Source organism: Dicentrarchus labrax, unplaced genomic scaffold (genome assembly GCF_905237075.1).
Source record: "Dicentrarchus labrax unplaced genomic scaffold, dlabrax2021, whole genome shotgun sequence".
Taxonomy (NCBI): domain Eukaryota; kingdom Metazoa; phylum Chordata; class Actinopteri; family Moronidae; genus Dicentrarchus; species Dicentrarchus labrax.
This window is the reverse complement of record NW_026136701.1, coordinates 19,022,881-19,046,965: the sequence shown is the minus strand read 5'-3', so window position 1 is coordinate 19,046,965 and position 24,085 is coordinate 19,022,881. Positions and strand designations below refer to the sequence as shown.

At 39.4% G+C, this 24,085-nt stretch overlaps 2 protein-coding genes across 4 annotated transcripts; one reads left to right on the top strand and one right to left on the bottom strand.

Annotated features, from left to right (window-relative positions):
• Window positions 1-582: 582 nt before the first annotated feature.
• sppl2 (signal peptide peptidase-like 2) lies at window positions 583-12,816 on the bottom strand. 2 transcript variants are annotated; one of them, XM_051399319.1, is made up of 16 exons: window positions 12,680-12,816; window positions 11,224-11,340; window positions 10,546-10,728; window positions 10,336-10,425; window positions 10,082-10,221; window positions 8,459-8,601; window positions 7,356-7,452; window positions 7,078-7,194; window positions 5,989-6,070; window positions 5,814-5,888; window positions 5,659-5,721; window positions 5,482-5,581; window positions 5,048-5,125; window positions 3,930-4,090; window positions 3,650-3,690; window positions 3,027-3,170 (listed from the first exon to the last, which is right to left on the bottom strand). In XM_051399319.1, the coding sequence occupies exons 1-16, from the start codon at window positions 12,725-12,727 to the stop codon at window positions 3,161-3,163; spliced, it is 1,545 nt and encodes a 514-aa protein (XP_051255279.1). In that variant the 5' UTR covers window positions 12,728-12,816; the 3' UTR covers window positions 3,027-3,160. The 2 variants fall into 2 exon arrangements, with proteins under 2 accessions (XP_051255267.1, XP_051255279.1); XM_051399307.1 differs by lacking the exon at window positions 3,650-3,690 and having other exon boundaries at window positions 583-3,170.
• A 3,664-nt stretch (window positions 12,817-16,480) lies between these two features.
• On the top strand, window positions 16,481-23,987 carry dapk3 (death-associated protein kinase 3). 2 transcript variants are annotated; one of them, XM_051399397.1, is made up of 9 exons: window positions 16,481-16,580; window positions 17,322-17,431; window positions 19,133-19,493; window positions 20,272-20,401; window positions 20,565-20,613; window positions 20,710-20,736; window positions 20,845-20,997; window positions 21,144-21,189; window positions 21,884-23,987. In XM_051399397.1, the coding sequence occupies exons 2-9, from the start codon at window positions 17,370-17,372 to the stop codon at window positions 22,418-22,420; spliced, it is 1,365 nt and encodes a 454-aa protein (XP_051255357.1). In that variant the 5' UTR covers window positions 16,481-16,580; window positions 17,322-17,369; the 3' UTR covers window positions 22,421-23,987. The 2 variants fall into 2 exon arrangements, with proteins under 2 accessions (XP_051255357.1, XP_051255364.1); XM_051399404.1 differs by lacking the exon at window positions 16,481-16,580 and adding an exon at window positions 17,030-17,157.
• Window positions 23,988-24,085: the final 98 nt, after the last annotated feature.

Sequence of the window (24,085 nt, the reverse complement as noted above, 5' to 3'; positions counted from 1 at the left end):
AACCTCCTGCCTGCTCATCATTAATGAGGCATCAGGGCAATCAGTGCCAGATGTGAAAGCCCGAAACAATTTTTAAATATTGTCTCATTTTGTGCTTACAAGTTATTCTCTTTCTAGGCTCTGTGAGACTAATACAACCAGCTACTCTCTTACACTGCTGTCAGAAAGTGAGCTAACAGCAGCTTCAGTACAAACACTCAGATTCAGGTGGAAGCTGAATTTCCAGCAGGGCTCCCAGTAATAAATGTAGACACACACACTCGTGTTGCTGTGTGGCGCTCTGTGCCGACCCATCCACCAAACAGGATGTTGATCAGATACTAATCCAGTACAAACAGCCCTTCACTCTGAGTGACTGAGCTGAAGCGACAAAGAGGCTCTTTGTTGGACTGCTGTTCATTTCTGCAGAGCCCCGAACAGCAGTGGACCTTATTCACAGCTGGAGGGCCACAATGAAAACACACGTTCAGTCTCAGAAACCCCCGCGTATCCAAGAACTAACACCGGCAGAAAACCTGAACGAAGCTGCTGTTACTAAATCTGTAATATTGTTCCAACAGGAAAAAACAAACAGTTCAAATATCAGATACAATGTTTCTTTATTATACGTATTCCTCAACAGAGGCATTAAAAACCACTTGGTGACAACAAACTATACTGGTGAATGAATAATCTCCTGGAAATCAGCGAGGGCACACATCCAGACAACTAAACTTGCTCTCATTTGACCTTTTGACCTCAACTTCTACACAGAAATGTTGGATAATAGGCATCATAAATGAATGAGAATCAGAAATATCTCTTAATATGTATTCTGTTTAGACAATGAAGTGACTTAGAAAAACTAAATGAATGAATATTGGATATATTGATACCTCGGTTTCCGTTGCTTTAAACCTTTTTTTTTTTTTATGGATTATACATAAACATATACAGACATGAACCAACAACTTCCGTCGGCACATGAATTCAAAAATATTGTGCAAATGCGTCATACAAACTAATCTATGAACATTGGTAACCCATCACACGCTCCTCCGCTCACACATTAAACTGCAGCACGTCATCATTTAAAGTACAGTACAGTAGTTTGTTTTTCTTTATAAAGAAACTTTTACACATTCTGCTTGTACCTCCCGACACGGACACATTTAAGGCCGAAAAACAAATTCTTAAGACAATATGATTAACTACTGGGGAGCAAATCTGTGGCGGTCGCACCACCGACAATGTTCACAAAGTCTGCACTATAGATTATACACTGCTTTTATATAAAAGGGCAAAAAAAAAATCTAAATCATAGCATGCAAAACCAAAATATACCAAAAGTAAGATGAGAAAACAACAAATGCTTCAGTTTAAAAAGAAAAAGGAATCTAATGGCTTTGGCTCAGTCAACAACCATGATAGCACCACATTTTAAAGGGTGTGAAACTCTTCACTGCTGTACTTTATATTCTGTGTTTATGATGTAATGGAGGCTTTGTTATGTGGTTGGTTGTGTATTTGTGTGCTGAAGAGTCTCCGTATGCTTCAAAGGAAGTGCTTTATTGAACTGTAACAGCGTCTCAAACCCACCTTCCCAACATTGGACTAAAACCAACAATGAATAGTGCAACAACTTAAACCTTACCTCCATTTGAGCATTGTATCTCTATGACAACAGGCCGTTTAAACTCTTCACATGCGGCTGTTTGGAACAGCTATAAACACATTTGGTCTTCAGACGACATTTCATGTACGAACAAGTTCATTTAAAAGCACATTCAGACCTTTTAAGGCCCCGTCACACCAGAAAGTGGCACAGCAAAATATTTGGTTCTAGACGTTTGGTGACATTGTGATCACCAACGACGACTGTAACTCCCCCCTGGTATTTCTTAGGCTTGTACACAATTTAATTTAATTTGATTTACTGAAGGAGGACAGAAAGCTCTCAATTCATAAGGTTGTTTGCTAACAGTGCAGGGTTGCAACTAGCATTTATAGATAAATCTGCCGATTGTCCAACTGCCAATACTTGATCGTTTTGTCTCAAAAATGTCAGAAAATAATGAAAATATCCCTTTTTAATTTTGATTATTTGATAAAGAAACGATAAAGACATTCAGTTTACCTTCATGTTTGACAAAAAAAGCCTCAAATCGTCACAACTGAGAACCTGAAACCTGCAAATCTTTTTGTTACAACAGGACCAGAGTGCAGGATTTAGTGGCAGCTAGCGGTGAGATTGCAGATTGCAACCACCTTCACTCACCCCTCCCTTCCCAAACCTGTAGGAGAACATGTGACAGGTCCTTTCTAGAGCCAGTCTTTGATTTGTCTATTCTTAGTTTCAGGCGATGATACACTAATGAAAATATAATTAATGGTTTGTGCCAATAGATCCCCCGAAATCCTAAACACTGGTCCTTTTATATATAAAAAAAAAAGATTAGATGCAGATGAATTCTCATCAGAGGAGGTTAAATAAAACTGTATGGAGCAACACCACTAATAGGATATGATAGCGGGGACTTTAACTCACCCTGACCGTTAACCGCAGAGATTCCATTGAAATTATTTGATATTTGCTGTTAAATGTCGCCGTTTTAACCGCTGGTGTGACCGGGCCTTCAGGCTTTAATGGGAGTATCTGTTGTTCAGCAGCTTGTGTGGCTTCCAGATGTCTCTTTTCATTCCCTTTTTAGAGGTGGTACAGACTGCATGTTGTCTGTATGTAGAAGAAGGTGTTGCTGCCGCTGCTGTGCGGGTTTTTTTTAATACTCGGATGTGTTTTGTCAGTTTTAAATGCCTCAAATTCACGTGTCCAATCCCGGTGCCCCGCTGAGCCAGCCATTCAGAAAACAGATCTCCTGCTCTTCCCTTCGCACCAAGTGCAAATAAATGTCCGTACTTAAAATGTCCATTGACTGAGACACCAAAAAAAAACCTCAACAACGAATAAAACATGAAGTGAAATGGTAAATGCCGTACTAGACGTCCTGTCAGTCAGATTTGTTTCCCTCTTCGTCTTTCTTGGCTAGCGGCGTTTCCTGAGGCGAGTGCCGGGGTGAGTCTTCGCTCTGACTGGTGGCTTCTGTGGTTTGAGGCTCCGGTTTAGTCGAGGACCCCTCTGTCTGCGGCGCTGCAGTTTGTGTACAGTTGATCGGTGCGAGCGCTATGGCAGGCTGCAGGGGACAAAAACAAGTGTCTATATAAGACGGCTGGATTGTGTCGAGAGGAGAACAAAACTGAATGATGACAACAGAGGACAGAATAGATAAGACAAACAAAACCAAAGAATATACAGTCATTCCTCTGTCCACAGGTAGATTTGAGGGTAAATGAACTGTTAAACACAGTTAAAGGAGCCTTAATGCTGTCAGAGGTATTCCTGTACATACAAAGTCCCAGATATGCGTAAAGAAAAGGGAAGCATATTAAAGAAAGTCCCACTGAACCACACAGGTAACACATGCCAACCAATAATATTAAAGATACAGGAGTTAATCTACATCTCTATGAGCACCACCAGTAACAGCTTCACTACTAGTCTAGTTGTGTGCAAACAAACATCTACTCTAAAGGGGAAAAACAACAATAAAAGAAACCTTAAGTAAGATCGGGATGTTTTAATGGAGTAAAGTAACAAGCCCAGATTGAATACCTGCAGTGACATTCACAGACAGCTGAGCCCTCAGCAGCAGACTACACCCACAGTTAAATAAAGGGCAAGGAGCAGCGATGGAAGGGAAGGAGGGGGACAGTAAAACAGAAAGAGGCAGTTGGAACGGATGGAATTATTTAAAGGGGTTACTCAACTTAAAGTTATACTTTACTCTGCATTGTTATTTAACTAGATGTTTTTGTGTTTTTTTTTCTTTTTTTTTTTTTTTTAAGTCTTTTTGTTCTTCGGCGGTAGGCAGTCATATCAAACTGGTATTCACCACAAATCCACTTCCAGTCCAGAACTGGGGCAACTCCCTGCGCCACAGTGCTACAGTGAGGCTGGTGAGCAGAGTGCAAGGCACCAGGTAGAGCAAGGCCGGCTGACCCATCTGCATCACGGCCAGGGCCACAAAGGTGATCAGCAGGCCGATGCCGTATGCTGAGAGAGAGAGAGACACAGACAGACAGACAGACACAAGGTCAATAGTTTCAAAGTCCAGTCATGTTCAGCCAACACTTAAAATAATATATAGTCAGTCTAAAACCTCATTCAGCCGGGGTTTATTTCTCCAGGGGATGTCGGGGGATTTTAACAGTATCTGCACTGGTCAGTGTTGTTAATCCCGTACACGTGTGTGTGTGTGTGTGTGCGTGTAACTCGCTGATCCTCAATTTAAATCCTGTCTGGACTGACTTATTATATAAATTGGATCTTAGTGGAGTTGTCCTTCTACTCTATTCATTTTTTCATCAGCTCAGTGTGAAATAAGAAGTCAAATCTGATAGATTCCAACATAAAGGCCAATTTAGGAAACAATATTACTGTCAGTTCATTTGTAACTAAATCAGCTACTTAAATCGGTTGCACCACGGTTACTTGAGGTATAACCAGTTTCATTTTATAACTAGTTTCAGTGGCCAATCAAAGACAGAGTTTCATCGTCATGGTAAAATATATCAATAAATTAGGTCTCTAATCGATCACTGTGTTGCTGTTTCACCATCAGTGAGTATAACTCTGTGACATTTTATGTCTCCCTGCATGTGTAACTATTTAGTTGTTAAGTTGTAACTTATCTCAGTGGTACAACCACTTTTATTTTAGTAGTGTGTAAATCATAACTTTATAAAAATGTACGATATAACGAGGCTAAGTTTGATCCAATGGTTGGATCTTACATACAGCGGGTGCCACAAGACCCGGTTGTTGTAATGTCGACTACAGGTTGGTACCGGTACTCTCTATTGACCGGTCCTGCAGAATGTCTGTTTATTACAGACCGAACTCTGTAACATTTTATTCCCCACCTCCACCTGTAATGTTAATCTCTCCCGTTATTATAACTCTGCAGCAACATTATCACCATTACAACCCTCACAAGCTCCATGTACGTACCGATTGTACAGGCCACAAAGTAGATCCTGGAGGATTGAGTTAAAATGTCAAACCTGTGACAGTACGCCACCAAGAGACCTGGAAAAAACAACAAAGAGGCTTTCAGATTAATCAGATCAATTAAAAAGAGATGTGACTGTGTTCAGCCAAGTTTCTCTCAATTAAATGTTGCATTAAAAATACATTATTTTGCAGTTATTCATTTGTGAGAACTAAATCTTGTTATGTGCAATTATATAGTGATAAATATGCATCCATGAAACGTGGGTGTTGAGTAGTTCTGTGTTTACATAGCTGACAACCACATCAGTGTTTTCTGCTCTAAATGGACTGACTGTGGTCACTGTCGGTTAAATAACTGTCTGATTGTGACCACACAACGATGAGCTTCCAGCAGTTTGAATTCCTCGTGGTATGATGACACAGTTAATTACCTGGTACTAAGATATCACCAAAACCCAGGAGGGAGAAGGGCCGGTCACACAGAGCCAGGGGAGAAGAGTTTAACCTTGGCACTTTGAGCACCATGGGAAGCTGGAGGAAACACAAACATCAGTGTTACCATCAACCACTTCTCCTCTGTGCTGAGAGGAGTTTGAAAACCGGCTCACCTTTTCATGTGTGGAGGAGTCAGAGGGACCAGCCGCTACCTCCACCATTATACTTTCCCCACTCTGTGGAGAGAAGATCACGGGCAACGTAAGCATGACGCACAGTAAACAGACAGCAGACGTCTGAACAGCCGTAAGTAACAGTGCTGACAAACCTTTGTTAAGAAGGGTGTAATAAATACGAAGAAAACATCATAGACAAAAAGGACTGACAGTAGTAAGGTGCAAGCCTGCAGAGAAGAGACAACAAACATTTATTATTTAGTAAAACATAATTAAAACCTTTAAAAATGTTCCACATTGTTGTAGTTTATGAGTGTTCTGACCCACCTTAAATGTGGGGAGTCTGACTGTTTTGAGCATGTAGAGACAGAAGGCGATCCCCAGGGCGTCCTGTAACACCCACGCCCACCTGGAGGACACATAACAAGACTGTGAGTCAGCCCACACCGTCGTCATATAATGTACCTCCAACATGTTCTCACACTCAGACAGGAAAATGCTACCATTATGTCACCAGACACACAACAACATGTGCTCTGAAACCAATATAATAATAATGGTAATGCTGTTGTCTCTATATGTTTGTGCTTTTCAATATTTTTAAAAATATTTTGTTCCTTTGTATTATAATTAAAGCACAGTTGCTTGGATAAAACAGACAAATATTCTGTACCTGAAACCAGAAGGGTGTTTAGAAAGGAGGTTCAGAAAAGAGTAGCTTATTGTGAAAAGACTTGAATTAACTATTAAAAACTTAATAAAGCCAATAAAGTTCAAGAACTTTGAAAGTCATGTGTGTGAATTTTCTTTGTTTGATGTGAGCTAAAAATAAAGATGTGCACGATAAGACATTTAAATAGCTTTGAACGAGTGACAGAACAGCTTCCATATTGTTTAAAAGCCTCCAGATTTGCTGTCTGACTTCGTTTCTTTAATTTAAACAAATTGTAAAAACTGTTTCTTACTACAAGGCTACAGCCATGGTGACTGGAATACTGCTGCAGATACTTTAGACTGAAAAAGATTAGAAGAGTTTAGACTTTAAGCAGACAATAAGTCCACGTCAGATGTAATCAATTTGACATGTAAACAGACTCCGCAGTAAACAGGAACCTTCAGAGAAGAACTTCTCTGTCAGATTGATTGTAACACGAGTTCAGCCTGAAAACTAACCTGACTGAGACCAGGCAAGTCTGCAGGGTTTCCATGGTAACTTAGGTTAAACATATTTATGGATTTAAACATCCATTATAATAGAATTTCCTGGTTTAGCTGGTAATCTAAACAACAACATCCTGAAAGAACATCTGTGGTTGAACGCAGCTGCTGGCTGGTTTCCTCTGTACATGCTGACTGTAAGTCTGTGTGAGCATTCGTAGTGGAGTGAATCTGACACACTGTTCTCTTCGCACTTACTGGTCTTCATTGCGAAACACCATCCAGGTGATGCTGACACCAATGCAGAGCGCCGACAGCAGCAACATGCGGATCTGCGGCCGTTTGTGCAAGTACGGCAAGTTGTTCTCCGGGACCCTGTGGTCAAAACACGATCCACACATCAGTAAATGTAACCACGACATCTCAGATCAACAGTGAGCAGGCGGTTTTCAGGCTGCACCCAGGACAAAACTTATGCAACTGTACGGAGATTCAGGAAACAATGTGACATGTGTTGAGATAGCATCTTGTCTCACCTGCACTTGCAGAACGGGAGTCTCCTGACAAAAGGCCACAGACAGCTGTGGAGGCCGACAGAGGAGGCCACACAGAAGATGGCTATGACCCAAATGGCTGAACAGAGAGGAAACAGCAGGCAGGCAGGAGATTAGAGCAGTTTATTACATGATATCCACTCATATGCTGTTGAGGAAATGCTGTTTTTTTGGTGTTTAACAAAGTTAGTCCTTAAATATCTGAATAGTTGTATCAGTTTCACCACTGTGTCCAGCATTTAATGTGCTGGGTAAGTGTGCAGCAGCCGGTCGGTCGTTCAGCAGCAGCCAGGTTTCTTTTTTTAATCAATTTATCAGTGAAATGTTATCTGAGCCATTAAGCTCTTCTCACAGCACAGCCACACTCAAGAGGTTCACACATTCAGATCTGTAAACTGCATCTACAGTCTTATAAAGCTGGACGCTGAGCAGCTCTGCTAGAGGAAATTAGGATAAAGGCTCTGCTGTAGCTTGAGTGGCTTGGAGCTAAATGGAGGAATTATTATCCAAGATTTGCTCAGATGGGCTTCTAACCAGCAATCTTCTGATTCCAAATCCTTCTTCTCAGCGAATTAAACCCACACTGTTGGCAGTGATGGCATGTGATAGTGATTCGGTTTATCCGGTTTAAAAATGAGAAGACAAATGACAGCCTGGTAAGTGTGCACTTATAAAATGAGGTGTTGAAAGGCTTTTGTTCTGATGCCTCAGTCAAGATAAGAAAAGGAGTCTGGGAGAAAGGCTAGAAAGTAAAACCATGAGTTGAGATTATTTGTCAGCACACAAGAAAAACATGGCCGGTCATCTTCACATTCTGTTTCCCAAGCAAATGCATACTGAGCCATGCCAGACCACAATGAGAGAGGGAAAAATTATAGACTGGCTCTGAGAGTCAAACCATCCCCCCACACAGCAATAAATACTGGGCACAGAAAACTGAAACCACTATTAATCTACTTGTCACATTAAAGTGGAGCTTTTTTTTTTTTAACAAAACGTGAACAAGTATCTTATATCAAGAGCAGCATACTGAGGGTTATATTACGTGTGTTTGGATCAGGGATGTGTGAGTGTGTCTGTCGTACCCAGGCGGTCATAGAAAAAGTAGAGTAGCACCAGCATACTGCAGCACATCACCACGAACACACAGATCATGATCGGGGTGACGTCAACCGTCTCCTCGTCCTGCTTCTCCGCACCGTCGTCCCGCTTGTGCTTCATGTAGCGCCTGCGGGAGGAGAAACGAACATTCAGAGTGGCATGCTGACTTAAGGAGGCTCGTTCACAACTTTAGAGACCAAGGATCCGTATCTGTGAACACTCTGCTTATGCCAGCTTCTTCAGTAAAGTAGTCAGCAGTTAGCCTGCCTCTTGGGTTTTGTCTTTAACTTATTTTATTCAACAGCATTTGGAGACTTGCCAAACGCAGCCAGGATGATCATCCTACCATCCACAGTCAATATTTACCATCATTTGGCTGGCTTGCACTCGCTTCCTTCCCGAGTTCAAAACACACACTCATATTCCAAAATGGGTTTTTTTTGCCTGCGGTCCTGTGCGTCAGAGACCCCATCTGACTGTGCCCTCAGTCACCTTGGCAACTCCGTCAGGAAGGACGGACCAGGATTGGCTTAAGCTGGTGAGTCAGTCATAAGGCCTCAAATAAACAACAGTGCCCTTTAGTGGAGTTGCAGTGGTACAATACAGGCTGCTTGGTTTGAAAAGAAGAGACCAATACACAGGCTCCACTAACAGAAACGACTGAGTTCTTCTTTCCCAAGAAAACGGTGACTAATTTTCCCTGAGGACGACTCCCCTGATAAATTAACTTTGATTTAAATTTAGCAGTCGGGGCTTAAAAGCCTGGCATGAAGAGGCAGAAGGAAACTTTGTGTCCTGTAATAATGTAATGTAGTGGAAAGTACAAAGTTGGGTAAATATACACTGCATCATCATTAACAATCAACTACCGCTTTTATCCCACAAAAGACTTTAGTAGATGTGGTTTACAAAAAGCATCCGAACGCAGTTAATACTGCTGGACTGAAGTACATGTGGAAAATGGAAAAGTAGAGTTTTTGACTAGATATCACTCCCAGCAACATTTATTGGTAAATCACCATGTGACGTTTCAGGAATTTGGTTTATTTGTATTTATCTTTATATGTAAATCACTTTGATCTGCATGTTTTGTATAAAAGGTGCCATGTACCTGTCCAAAGAGGTCACCTGACAGGTCATGTGATTACAAAATGGTGAAACACAAAACAAGAAGAAGTACATAAAATAGTGACGTACAATTTGTATGAACAATATGTTCCAAACCACCTAAATGCACCATAACAGAATAATAAATAAACCATCATACCTGTACGGCATATTGAGAGGATCAAAATATACTCTGTACCACATTAGTAAAACAAACAATACATATTAAAAATGCACAATAAAGTTTATAAATATAAATGTTCATGGGAGCATTATCTAGTGTGTAAACTCTACATTTTTAATATTATATATTATATTATTATAACCCATAAAGGGGGGTGTTCTCTAGTCTGAAATTAAACAGCTGTAATGAATTTACCCCTCAGTATATCCCTGCCTGTAATTTTAACACTCACACACAACTAAGAATTCAATATCATGGAGTGATAACCCACATTGACTATCAGTTTCCAACTCTATCCTTCACTGTGTTCACTTACTTCTTGCTGTCTCTGCTGCCGGCCCAGTAACCTCCAATGGCAACTGTTCCTACTGCCATCAAAAAGATGATCACCATGTTGTAGTCCAGCACCGGTTCATTGGGTGCATACATGGCAACCTGTCTTCCTTTACCAAAGGTCTGCAGGAGAAACAGCATTAAGTTAAAACGGTACATAAGAAAACACATTTCTCCCTCTCATCAAACACACATTATTTCACATTTGGTAAAGATGGCGAGTGGCCGGCCTCTCACCTTGCTTATGTCGAGCATATCAGAGTAGCTGAGCAGTGCCACAGGAATGTCGATCTCCTCATACTGAGTCTTGTTTCCTGCAGGTGGTGTCTGCAAGTAAAGAAAGAAAACAAGAGAAACATTCTGTTTAATGAAGTGCCAAAAGTAATTAAACCTCACGATGAAAACACACAACAGCCTTTAGACGTTTATAGTTCTGAGCCGGGTTACCAGTCTGTCCTTGCTGACAATGAGCAGGCCCTTGGCGCCGTTGAGCTGGGCTAGTCGGACTTTCTCGTAGAAAGTGCAGTTGCCTCTCATCACCATGGGGATGCGATTTGGGAAGCCTCCCTCCGGGACTTCAGAGAGCGAGCACAGGACCGATGTTGTCAGGTCATAGATCTGAAGACGTGACTTCAAGATAAAAGGTTTGCAGTGTTAACCAGAGCTGGAAGGAAATTCTATTACAGATAAACACTTAAAAATGTTCTTTATTTATTAATAGACTGGATATAATTGTTCTTTCCAAATGCTTCATAAATCAGTTAAATGAGCTGGATAATTGCTGTTGCTGCAAACAGACTGGAGTCAATAGAGATCCACTGATAATGGATGTATGAAACTATTTCTGAATTTTAAAAAGACTTTGTTTTTTTGTCCTAATGATACAATTATTTCCAAAAATGAAGTCCCATTTATTAATGACCTAGAAACTGTGATTCACTCTTTTATTTCCTCCAGGATGAATTACTGCAACTAATTATATTCCTGTCCTAACATCCTGTCTCAGGCACAGTTTATTGATCCCCAAGCGTGAGTGACTGTGAAACATTTTACAGGGTCTTTATTATTATTATTATTATTGCTTACAGACTCGGTTACACCTCTCGTTGCTCGTCGGTGACTTACTGCCTTATTGAGGTCCTGAGGTAGACGAGCCCACTGCGAGTTGAAGAATATGCAGTAATCCTTTCCTTTGCTCTTGCCCTTGTCACTGAAATGGGCCATGCCATACTCTCCCACCACCTGTCAACATAATAACAATGTCTGTGTCACTCCACCTGTCCATGAAATGTGAGTAACATTTGACTTTTGAATCATGGACTTGAACATTACTGCCAGCTGCACATGAACTGTTGTTACTGTTTCACCTGAAGTCCTCCAACAAGGTGAAGGCAGAAAAAGTAGTCTGCATTTATTTATGGATGGATTAAAAACACCAATCCAAAGGAGAAGCACTTATTTCCAACATCGTCCTGAGATATACAAATATGTGAATCTTAAAAAACAAAATTACATCAGTGCAAATAGCAAGACAAAATATTAAACATCCACATAAATACAACGATAAATACAAATTTAATTGATAACCTGTCACCTTACTCCACAAATAAGCCTTTAATTGACATCTATAAGTTCTTACATGGTATATTTATGACTGCACAGTGATGATAATGTACATATGAGCAGTCCCACACTTCTGAATTCAACAGTTTGAGGAAATACATTTAACAATCATTGTTGGCATGGATCCATTACACTGATTTATCAATGTGTCCTGACAAATATATCCACTTAAATCACTTAAATAAATGCATATTTCTAAACTACAAACCCAGGCACAAGAGTGGGAAACTAATAATGGGCCTTTTAAATACAACTTCTCTCTATTTAATTTATTTTAATAATAATATTAGCCTCTATATGTACACTGAATATTAGGAAATATAGTGTAGTTTGAGCTGCTGTTGCATTGTAAGGTTAAGTCTACACAACCTAGAGTAAAATACAACAAATACCTTTCATGGTTAAATAAAAATAAAGCTCAATAACAGCCTCTAAAGTTACCATTAGGTTGAATCAACACCTCTTTAAGTCTCTTTCCACTGAACAGAAAATAAACAACCACGGCTCAGGAGGAGTTAGGTTTCAAAGAGTAGGTTGGTTTCAGTATTTTAGGGAACCACATTGAGATCAGACGAACATATTATTTAACCTGAAGCCTAAAATCTGAGTTATCACTGATAGTTCATCAATATTATCGATCCGGTGCCTCCTAACAGTCCGTCACAACCCTCGGTAGTGTGTCAGTGAATCAGCAGTAATCCCTCCTCGGTTAATAACACATTAAAAGGGTGAGAGAGGGAGAGAGGAGTGAGGAGAGGAGAGAGGAGAGAGGAGAGAGGAGTGAGGGCCCCGCGGGTTGATCTCCTGCAAGCTAACAGTCCTAGCATCCAAGCTAATAATCCGGTTGGAGGAAAAAACAAAAACAAACGGGCTGCTTTTTAATCGGCCACGTGTCGCTCCGGGAAGTGAACGCACCACATGAGCAGTTTACGGAGAGAGTACACTCGGTCTGTCTCACCTTTTGGATGAGAAAAACGACCCCGATCAGTGTTTCAGGGACCCTCATGATGCTAGCTTGTTGTTGTTTCCCCCATCGACCAGCCAACCGCTCGGCGCGAGCCCCTTCGCACGAGCCCCCACCAGCTGTTCTGACAAGCCACGCCCCCACTCGGCTGTGCGAGCTCTCTGATTGGCTGCCACCGCCGAAGAGCGAGGGAACTCGTCTGTGATTGGTTAGAGTCGAAGTCAGTCAGGCGGATAAGAGATTAAAGTTTTATTGTAAGTATGGTATTTTATATGTGGTTTAAATGTGTCTTGTTTAATGTGAAAGACACATTCAATTATAAAGTATAAATAAATGACAAATAAATAAATGTGGGTGATAAAAAAATGTCTATTTCTGTATTTGACTGCTCAGGATTGTTGAGCTTTTATAGAGTTCAAGGTTTAAAACATAAGTTAATATATAATTTATGCACAGCTGATTGTATTTGATTTTTTTTTTTATGTCTGACAGGCCGTCACTCTGACCAACCACTAACTGTCCTGTACAATAACCCTAGGACTCTTAATATCCACTGAACCTGGAAACCATTTATTACTTATTTTCCCATTGTTTAAAATTCAGTGTCTCTTTTAAAAGAGCTGTGCATACTGTATGTACTGTATTTACTGTAGACTCTGTCATAGCCACCTACCTCATGTACATAAAGAAACCTGCACATAAAATATTTATTTCAGCATCCTCTGCTCTCTGCACCATTGTCTACACGTTTGTTTATAGATATGTATAAGTGCACATATAAGTCTGTGTCTTTTTCTTTGAACTTGTTCTGTTGATTTATGCTGTTTGTCGGTGTTTGTACATTAAAAGCAACATTAAAAGTGATTCTGATGTTTGAAATGATAAATATAGATCCTACAAGTACCAATAACCTGAACTGTTGAAGCAAAGTGTCTAATTTCTGTATGTTTTCTGTATGTATTATGTATTTTCCTTCTCAGTAACACTAAAGACTGTAAGTATTACATTTAGATGTGTAACTACAGTCAAGGATGAGCCACCATTAGACATGTCTATATGACTGTATGAACCTTTACTGAACTTTTCTACTTTTAATGACTCCTTCCCTTATCTTATGTCTTAATACATTTTCACTATGATATATTTATGTGTTTTTGTGCCTCGTTGGCCAAGAAGAGGAGGAAGATTGCCAAAACATGAGACATCTAACACACCAAGTGAAGATTGAATATGTTCGAGGCCATAAGAGAGTTCCTCCCTTCTGCACTACAAAAATGTGTTTATCTCTGTGCTTCTTGGTCAGACCTGTAAAACACACACAGTGTGTGTCAGCTTTGTCCTCTCAGCTGAAATAGATTCACTCTGTTTACTCTTTTATTATCCTGCTTTATTAAATATACAAAAGACAACTGTTTGTTGTATTATTATATATTTGTTCATCTCTAAATGAGGGAAAATTCAATTTCCACCACATGAACAACACTAATAAATATTAAATAATACAATTTGAATATTATGTGCTATAATCTTTTCTGTGTATATATGATTCTTTATTTTATGTCATTTATTAATTTATAAATTAATTTTAATTCATTGAGGATTTTGGTTCTTCTCTGTTCTTTAATGCAGAAAAAAGTTTGACATGTGTTAGATAACATTTTATCAAAGCTCCACAATTATTTTGCACATTAGCTACAGTTTACCATCCCTAACCTTTTATTTTCAATGTAATTATAGTTCACAGGACAGCCTCTATATATGTATATGTGTTGTTGTGGTTTTAGTACTTACTATCCTATGCTCATAGATTAGAAAACGCTGTCATGTTATAAGAACTCGTGTAACTCAATGGACCTCTTACTAAATTTGATTTCTTATTGATTGCAGTGTAAATAGTAGCCTGATTATTTGACAGTACACTTGATTGAGAATTGAACTGGCATAACATTAAACACTGATAAATATTGTGTATTGTATAATAATATGATTATCCAGTTATTCATATTCAAGTTTAGTCTGGACAGGCTGCTGCATATTATTGTAATTTCTGTTTGTGTGTTTTAAATGGGATCATTTAATTTGTACATTAAGACATTCAAAAGTTGTTCAGTTGGCCTGCCAACGATAAACTCACCTGTGATTGATGTAACTAAGTACATTTACTCAAGTACTGTACTACAGTACTGCAACCTTATACATCATTACATCTAAGCTAAATAAACCAAACTAAACATTTCCTGATCGGGGCAGCTGTTTTCCTGAGCTCATGAAAAGTTGAATATCCAGAGAAACGTGGTCCTCACAAACATATGGTGATTATCTTACAGAATAATGTGAATTAAACTACCCAACAGCATATAAAATAGTTAAAATTAGCTCAACATTAAACATCTACAGCAGTGAAATATAGGCCTAACACATTAATGCTGCAGTAATATAAATCTAAACACATCCTATATGATATTAAACACTGACCCTATTTTAACTGCACAATTATAGTATTAACACTTTAAGTATCTTAATGATGTGAACTCTTCTTCCACCACTGAAACTAACACATCCAAACACAACTGGCCATGTTAATTATTATTCTTGTACATTATTAGTCGGTTATTCTCTTCACTGATGGCACGCAGCGTTATTTGAATGACCCCAGACCCTCTTTAATCTCTGCATGCTCGATCTTGTTATCCATTGACGTAATGCAGCGGGTTCATTCACTCAGCATGATGTCACTCCATATGTTCTTCCTCCTGCCGGATGTTCGACTGCGTCAATGGACACATCACCGGAACTTAAGCGACTCCTGCTTTCAGAATAAAAAGGGCACATTTTTACTTCATGTGTTTACACTCTTTATACTTAAAAATTAAAACATTGCACGTCAATAGTGTTTTTTTCCTGCATGGTGAGTGGAACTTGAACTTATTGAACTAAATGCATTATACTGACATTTGGTCAGAGTGACAGGATTTTAAGTGTATATAAAGAAATATGGTATTTCTGTAATTTTTTTAAAAGTTGAAACGACAAATATGCTTTAAACTTGGTGCATAAACATAATTAAAGATATAATAAAAACACTGTGGAGTTCATTTTAGGTCCATATCCAGGATTTGGAAGTAATGAGTCCAAATTTACCCAGGCAGTGCAACCCCAACACAGTTATCTTTTTTCACATTTTATATATTAATTTAACCGTGAAAATATATATTTTGTAGAAGATAATTAATTAAATTGACTCTAAAAAAAGATCCCTGTTCAAATAAGCTTTAGAAAACAAAAATGTGATTTGTGTGTAATTGAAATTTGAATCATTTTCTCATGAAAAAAGTAAACAGATTCCCAGAAACAACAGTCTTGGTGCTTTCAGTGGTCGATGGTGTTTTTGTTTTGTTACACTGTCAAACATACTTTAAGTCTGGAGGTATGTTTACTCTACTCTAAGTATGAAAGTACTGAAAGTATGTTTAGGTTTGCATGGTTTTCTGTCAGTGTTATTTTATAAATATTAGTCAACAGAATTGAACATTTATTGGCTTTAAGATAACCGACTGAGCCGAGGGATTATTTTGTTCATGTACACCATTATTCAATAATTCTGTGCTCTGGTGACAATATAAATGCAAATACTCTGTGTATCATACAGACGAGTTCTTATTGTTTTGCTTTTTTAAAATCAAAATAAATAAAAGGGAATAGTAAAAAACAAAAACAACAACAACACAACTTCAGTGGTGTGCCACAATGTTTGGTCAGACTTTTATTGTGAAGCCGAGAACCGGAAGCTCTGTGCTCCACTGTGGCTAGCTTGAGCACAGTTCAGTTCAGTTCAGTGGGAATTCACTCTCAGCTCCTCCGGACGGGAATGCAGCTCTCATAGCCAACATATACTGTAAGTGTACGTTATAACAACTCCCTCACGTTGTGTTGGATTGAATACAAACATTTATTCAGCGTTATTAATCGTATGTCGACCGGTGTTTATACTCTTACGTTAACCTGAGCTGGTTAACCAGCTAAGCTAGCTCCGCTCCCCGGTCGCCGGGATTTCTTCCTTTATTTCTCCTCCTGTAAGTTTAAAAGCTGTATCACCTGGTGTGTTTGAGGCAATTCCTGTTGTTTTTAATTAATTATTACAGATAGAAGTCTCTGCTGTAACACGAATGAGTCTCTATTCAGCATCTTTTACAGCTCTGTGTGTTTTAAGCTACAATCAGAAGTAGTTAAGTGTTAACTGTGTTTTTATATATATATATATACACACACACACACCAGTCACAGTAAAACAAGGTTAAATCACGAGGGGAAGATACTTGTTAGTGTGTCTAAATCCCTTTAATAGAGTCGGAGGTGGTCCAGGGCAGGAGATGATGTCAGTAGGACTGGTATGCAGAGGTCTGACATCAGCCAGAAAGTCTCTGAAAACTAAAGCTGTGTTGACTCAGGCCAAATAAGGAGGAAAGAAACAGGTACTCACAGCTCAGTTGCCTTGTGGGTGTAAAAAAAAAACCCCTGTAATTGTGGCTTTTTATGATGTTTCTACTAACGTGGCTTTGTTTTGGTTCCACACCAATCTGTGCCAGTATTTGTTGTTGTTTATGTTTGTCTCTATTTGTTTTTTTTTTCTCTGCAGTGAATCCTAAGGCATTGTTCCCGTCATCATCATTCCAGTCAGCGCACCATGGCTGGCTTCAGGCAAGAGGATGTTGAGTTGCATTATGAGATGGGAGAGGAGCTGGGCAGGTATTTATTGTCTCCGACTGTAGTCCGTGCAGCTGAAGACACTGTGTATACTTGAATGTGTGTCGGGTGTTTCAGTCGCTGAAGAACGGCTCTAAATACGAGTCTGAATGCACCTAAAACACAGAATTTATGCTTTAGGATGTGTTCATTTCTGGCATGTTTGAAGGCCAGCAGAGAGATTCATGTGTCCACCACATATGTAGTGTCGTATCAATTAAAAAATGGGATTTGAAAACAGTGTAGTTAGTTGGTAGTATGTGCACAGCATGTTGAGACTCAGATAAAGTTAGTTAAGAGGTTTTTCTTTTCAAACTCTATGTCTTTTACCAGTGTTTGTAGTTTCTCTCAAGTGTTTGAGATGCATTTTGATTTCAGGTTTGAGCTCCGAACCATCTAAAACATTAGATCTGTTGAAGGCCAGAATATTTAAGTGTGTGTCAGCAGAATATTAAACATCCTGTTCAGAGTGTGTTTGATAGTTTGTGAACGAGTCATCACTATTTTAATAGTTCAAACTCAACTTTCTTTACCTGAGCTGGGTTTTTTTTTTTCTGCAGTAATGCAGCAAAGGTATGACATCACTGCCTCTCAATGTGCCTTTCCACCTCTGCTGTGCTGTATCAGGGCTGTGTGTGTGTGTGTGTGTGTGTGTGTGTGTGTGTGTGTGTGTGTGTGTGTGTGTGTGTGTGTGTGTGCTGAGATAGGAAGGTATGCTGAGATTTAATAGGAGAGTAATCAATTCTCTGCACAGTCATAAAGTATTACTGCATTATGAAATGTTCCTCCTCACCTGCACATTGGTCCTTTTTGTTGTTGTAAGTAATGTTATTTATTTATTTTCTTTTTCGAAACCAGACTCTAGATTACAATAGATTATCTTTGTTTACAATAGTTAGGACATGTACTATTTCACCATCACATGTCAGTTTTCCAGCGTATCTACCTGCTACTTTAGAAACAAACATCAATCATTTCTATTCCAGTAATTAAGATCCTTGAAAATCTCTCTTTCATTTATTTCTTCAAGGCCTTAAAGTTTCAAAACAAGTGAAAAGGGAATAGACTCTAATATCTAGAAAAGTCTTCAAACAAGTTTATTTCTATTGGAAACGGGATGAAATGCTCTTACTGGAAGATTCTTTCACTTGTATTAAGAAAAATAGTTTTTTATAATTCGATTATGGACAGAAATGACTTGATAAGGTGTTTTATTTTGTTAAATGAGCATTTTCCAATTCCAGTTTTTCCTTGTATGTAGAAAAAATGATATACCTGAGGAAGTTTGTGTAGACTTTTTTACTGCTGAACAAACATGTACTTTCATGTTTATTCAGCAGTAAGCGAGACAGTGTGCGGCCATCTCCGTCAAATTGCTTTGTTTCTTGTAAAATAAAGGATATTTTTGCCTCTTCAGGTTTCTTAAAATCCTTCAAATGGAACAATTTAAGAAAGAAAAAACATCCTGTTTGGTTGAACTTTATGTCCACATTGAGGCTATAATCTGTGATGAAGGGTCACAAGTAAAGGTTGCTTCATTTTTGGGGGCAAACAAGTTGGGACGCAAAGTTTTTCTATAAAATCTTAATTACTACAGGTTATTATAGCTCAAACTGATTTGTTTCCTGTGTATTCTGACCGGCAGCCAAGAATTCAATCATTATAGCAACATGAAGCTAGATTTTCCTCCTCTCCTCCCTGCAGTGGACAGTTCGCCATCGTTCGTAAGTGCAAGGAGAAGAACAGCAGTGTCGAGTACGCTGCCAAGTTCATCAAGAAGCGGCGGCTGTCGTCCAGCCGGCGGGGGGTGAGCCGCGAGGAGATTGAGCGCGAGGTCAACATCCTGCGGGAGATCCAGCACAGCAACATCATCACCCTGCACGACATCTTCGAAAACAAGACCGACGTGATCCTGATCCTGGAGCTGGTGTCCGGAGGAGAGCTGTTCGACTTTCTGGCTGAGAAGGAGTCTCTGACGGAGGAGGAGGCCACCCAGTTCCTCAAGCAGATCCTGGACGGCGTTCAGTATCTACACTCCAAACGCATCGCTCACTTTGACCTCAAGGTCAGCAGTCTGTGTGCTTGAGAGCGGATTGTTTGTGAGACTGTGGGCCAGCAGTCGCAGTTGACACGTTAGTGAGAAGTTCTGTGCAAGAAGTTTAGGTCGTACTTTAAATATCTAGAGAGGTTTTTACAAAGAAAGACAGGACGGTATATCTACAGTTGTGCAGTTTGCTGTCAGTTGATCAAGTCCAGGACACTGACGCCAAGATAGAAAAGTGGCTCATGTTTTCTTTGTGTAATGCTGCTGTTGATTAATGATTTCTCTGATAAGGCCGTACACCCCGTCCCTCAAGAGGCTTTTCCTTCTGCCAGGCTGTCACTGTGAATAAGAGTTTGTTCTTAATATCTTGCCTGGTTCAATAAAATAAATAAAGGAAGTACAGTCAGAATTTCATTAGCTAGATGGATGGATGGACTTTATTGATCCTAAGTAGGGAAATTCTTTTTTTACAGCAGCAAGTTGTCAGAAATATATATATTAAAAGAAAATAATCACAACAAATCACTATAAATATGCAATACAATGTGCAGAATTCTTTAAAATATTATATAAGATATTATGAAATAGAAATATTAAGTATAAATCTAGGATAAAATACTCAATACTTGACAAAGTGTACAACAGTGAGGTAGAGACGGAGTATGACAGTTTGAACAGAGACGGACAGAGGAGATGGTACAGAAAGAAACTATAAATGCGACAGTTAAAAAACGTTGAATCGAGTTCACATGTGAACTGTATCCGAACCTCATTCTCTCGTATTGTTTTTATGTTTCAGCCTGAGAATATCATGCTGCTGGACAAGAATGTCCCCAACCCCAGGATCAAGCTGATTGATTTTGGGATTGCTCATCAGATTAAAGCTGGAAATGAGTTCAAGAACATTTTTGGAACACCAGAGTTTGTTGGTGAGCTCGTGATTCTCCTTCCTGAATTTCACAGAGTAAAAAAAAAAGTGTTTTTGTGCTTGTGTGCGCCCACACTGGAAACTCAGTTAAACCTAAGTGGATGATAGTGCGTTCAGACCTCTACATCTGGTTTTAATTAAAGCATTCATTCCTCTGTTTACAGCGCCTGAAATAGTCAACTACGAGCCTCTTGGACTGGAGGCAGACATGTGGTAAGATGTCAACATGTTTTTTTTTTCTCCTTTTAAAACTGTTTACTGACCCGTTTCGAGCACTTTCATTCATGTTCTGATCTCTTCTCTTTGCAGGAGCATCGGAGTAATCACATACATTCTGTGAGTAATGTTTCACATCGCGACAACCTGTTGACATTTGTAGCAACATAAATCACTTCCCTCCATGTGATCCGTGTGTTTTATAAAGCGAACTCTGTGTGCCTGCAGGTTGAGCGGCGCTTCACCGTTTCTGGGCGAGACGAAGCAGGAGACTCTGACCAACATCTCAGCTGTCAACTATGACTTTGACGAGGAGTATTTCAGCAACACCAGCGAGCTGGCCAAGGACTTCATACGCCGCCTGCTGGTCAAGGATCCCAAGTATGAACTTTTCCAGATTTATTAGGGTTTCTTTTTGAAGATCAACAAAAAAGAGCACAGAGATAAACATAGATATACATAATAGATAAACAGTTAAAAATAAGTTTTTGCTCATTTACTTACGGATGATTTCTTTTATTTTGCAGGAAGAGAATGACAATCGATGACAGTCTTGAACACCCCTGGATTAAGGTGAGTGTTTTGTTTAGCGTTTATATCTGCTGATGTAGTAACAGTCAACACTGAGGCAAAGTGCTCAGCTGCTGAGCTTCTACTCATATTAAGAAACTTTAAGAATTATTTAATCTTCTGAAACTGCTGAGAAATGAATCCAAGACTAGATTATTGTAATTTGTTATACGTTATAGCTCGTCGAGACATGGTTCAAAATGCTGCAGCCCACCTTCTAACAAAGACAAAGTGCAGACAGCACACTGCTCCACTGTTGTCAACTCTCCACTGGCTGCATGTGGAGTTTAAAACTCAGTGTAACTCTACACGGTGAAGCCTCTAAGTACATTTCTGAATTGTTGTGCTCATATAAAGTCCTCTTTCTGATAGATCATCCAATTCAAATTTTAAAACCACCTCTCCAGACTCACTTAAATTCTCTTGTTCATGTTCGTTTTGCTTTTTTTTACTTACTCAAGCTCATCCACATTTGTTCTTTTCTTTTTATTATTTATTCATCAAATAAGAACAAGAAATTGCATTACAGGCGCACCAAAAATATGTTTGAGGTCCATCCATTACACAGTTAATTTAACAAATCCTTATTAAAAATGTTCGTTTATGTTAAGAAAATAGCAGATTTATCAATAATAGATTTTTTTGATATCTCAAATATCACTATTGTTAACTTACCTTTACATTTTTCCGTCTCCAGGTGATTAAGAGGCGAAATGTCCGCCAGGAGGAGAGAGACCACAAGACTGAGCGCAGGCGCCTGAAGACCACTCGTCTGAAGGAGTACACCATCAAGTCACACTCCAGCATGCCGCCCAACAACACTTACGTCAACTTCGAGCGCTTCTCCCAGGTCCTTGAGGAGATTGCGGCGGCAGAGGAAGGCCTGAAGGATCTGGAGCGCAATCAGCGCTCGTGCCGGGAGGACGTGGCGGCGCTGCTGTCCATATATGAGGAGAAGGAGGGTTGGTACAAGGAGGAGAACCAGAGCATCTCCAGCGACCTGAGCCACATCCGCCAAGAGCTGCAGCGCACTCAAGCCCAGCGCAAGAAGAGCCAGGAGGAAACCCGGCTAACCATGCACGCCGCCAGCATCCTCAAGCGCAAGTTCGGGCGTCTGGAAAACCGCTACGACGTCCTGGCTGAGCAGGTGGCCTCTGAGGTCCGCTGGGTGGAGGAGCTGGTCAAGTCCATATCTGCAGAGAAGGACGGCCTGGGCTCCGGCAGCATGCCCTGAGCCATGAGCAAACGTCCAGCAATGACACTTTCATCCTCAAGTATCCTCCTGCCCGTCTTCTCTGCGTGTGTCCGACACAGTGGAGCTGGAGTGGGTCAGTCGTCATCATAAGCTAAGCTGCTGCTGCCCATCAGGAAAAATGTTCCACCATTTTTTAAGGTCATGCTTGAGAGAACCAGCAAGAAGCAGAGAGGCAATATGTTGAACCCATTCCTCCGTAAAAAAAAAAAAAAAAAAGGCTCATTCCTGTGTTTTCTACATTTATTTATAATTTTTAGAGATTTTACGTACTATTATTTGACTGCCATACGTCGTAGTTAACACCATTATTTGATATTTTGTCTTCTTTTTGCAGCTGTCAGTTTTTGCGAATGGAAAAACAACTTGATTTATTTTCCTTAATTTTTCTTAATTACATCTGAATTGTGTTTGAAAGCCGTAGACGTCTGCTCATTCACTCTCAGGTTATTGGCCAGTTGAACAGCTTGTAGGTTGTCAGGTTTGCTCAGAGTTCAGGGATATTTATTTATCCGGTTACACTTCAGATTCAATTGCAGCTGACATTTTAAAAACTTCTCTCATATGTTGGGACAGAGTGTTGACTATTAAAGATGCAATAAACATGAACTCTCAGCATAAAGAACGGAAAGATTCAGGGTAACGCTTTATTTTACAGGTGATTTATTGAACATTTCCTGGAAAGAACAAAGCAGTTCGGTTCTAATTTTAGGGAGAATAAAGCTGGAGTTTAGTTAGTTGTATTGAGTTTATTATTAACTTTACATGAATGAAATAGCTCAGTTTAAACCCTAGTAAATATTTATTCATCATTAAGTCATTATTGGAAACTTTACTGTTCATAAAAGCTGAATTTTATGTTTGCTTGTAGACATGTTGTGCGTAAAAAGTCTTAAGGCTTGTGCTAGCATTCAAGAGTTATATATATATATATATATATATATATATATATATATATATATATAAAGAGTACCAGTTGATCACTCTCCAGTTCTACCTATAATTAGTACCACGTTACACGGTTCTTTTCAGGAAACGCCGGAGGAGTTCAATCTGAATTCACAGACCTGTGAGATAAAGCGTTACCAGATTCAGAATGTATAAACTCATCTTTACAGTGCCTGTAAACTGATCGACCTTATTGCCTCCGCTGAACGCTCATCTGCTCATCGAGTTAACGACATTTCTATCACATTGATACTGCTCGATGTCTTAACAACTTTTGCACATTAGCCTTGTAAACCAAAAATACTGTGCATGTTAGACTTTCTCTATATACTGTAACCGCTGTTAATGTTTTCATCCTGACGTCCCCGCACACTTGAAACATTCCATCGATAACGTTTCACATCCAGGCAGCACATTCCCCCTCTATAGCGTAGACAGTGTGTGATATAGTCTGTAGTGTTTTTCAGTAGAGAAATTTACTCATTTGCACTTAAATGATTATAGCAGTGTTCCCAAATCTATTTTAATCCGTCTCTTTAGAAAGAGCTGTACAAAAAAAATATGAACAGAGCTTGTTTCAAATAAACAAAGTTATCACTGTTACTGTATTCACGTGTTGTTATTGTGTGAATGATCTTTTATTCTATCTGTATCGTTTGTCTTTAACTTTTGTGGTGCAGAAAACGCCTCGTAAAAGAG

What these genes read in the sequence shown, in the direction of transcription:
- dapk3 (XM_051399397.1), top strand. Translation starts at nt 17,370, where the DNA reads ATGGCTGGCTTCAGGCAAGAGGATGTTGAGTTGCATTATGAGATGGGA. An exon ending in ATGGGAGAGGAGCTGGGCAG is followed by an intron (nt 17,432 to 19,132) that starts GTATTTATTGTC and finishes TCCTCCCTGCAG; the next exon opens with TGGACAGTTCGCCATCGTTC. An exon ending in CTGCTGGTCAAGGATCCCAA is followed by an intron (nt 20,998 to 21,143) that starts GTATGAACTTTT and finishes TTTATTTTGCAG; the next exon opens with GAAGAGAATGACAATCGATG.
- sppl2 (XM_051399307.1), bottom strand. Translation starts at nt 12,727, where the DNA reads ATGAGGGTCCCTGAAACACTGATCGGGGTCGTTTTTCTCATCCAAAAG. An exon ending in CTCAGGACCTCAATAAGGCA is followed by an intron (nt 10,729 to 11,223) that starts GTAAGTCACCGA and finishes TTTATCTTGAAG; the next exon opens with TCACGTCTTCAGATCTATGA. An exon ending in ACTCCTCCACACATGAAAAG is followed by an intron (nt 5,582 to 5,658) that starts GTGAGCCGGTTT and finishes TGTTTCCTCCAG; the next exon opens with CTTCCCATGGTGCTCAAAGT.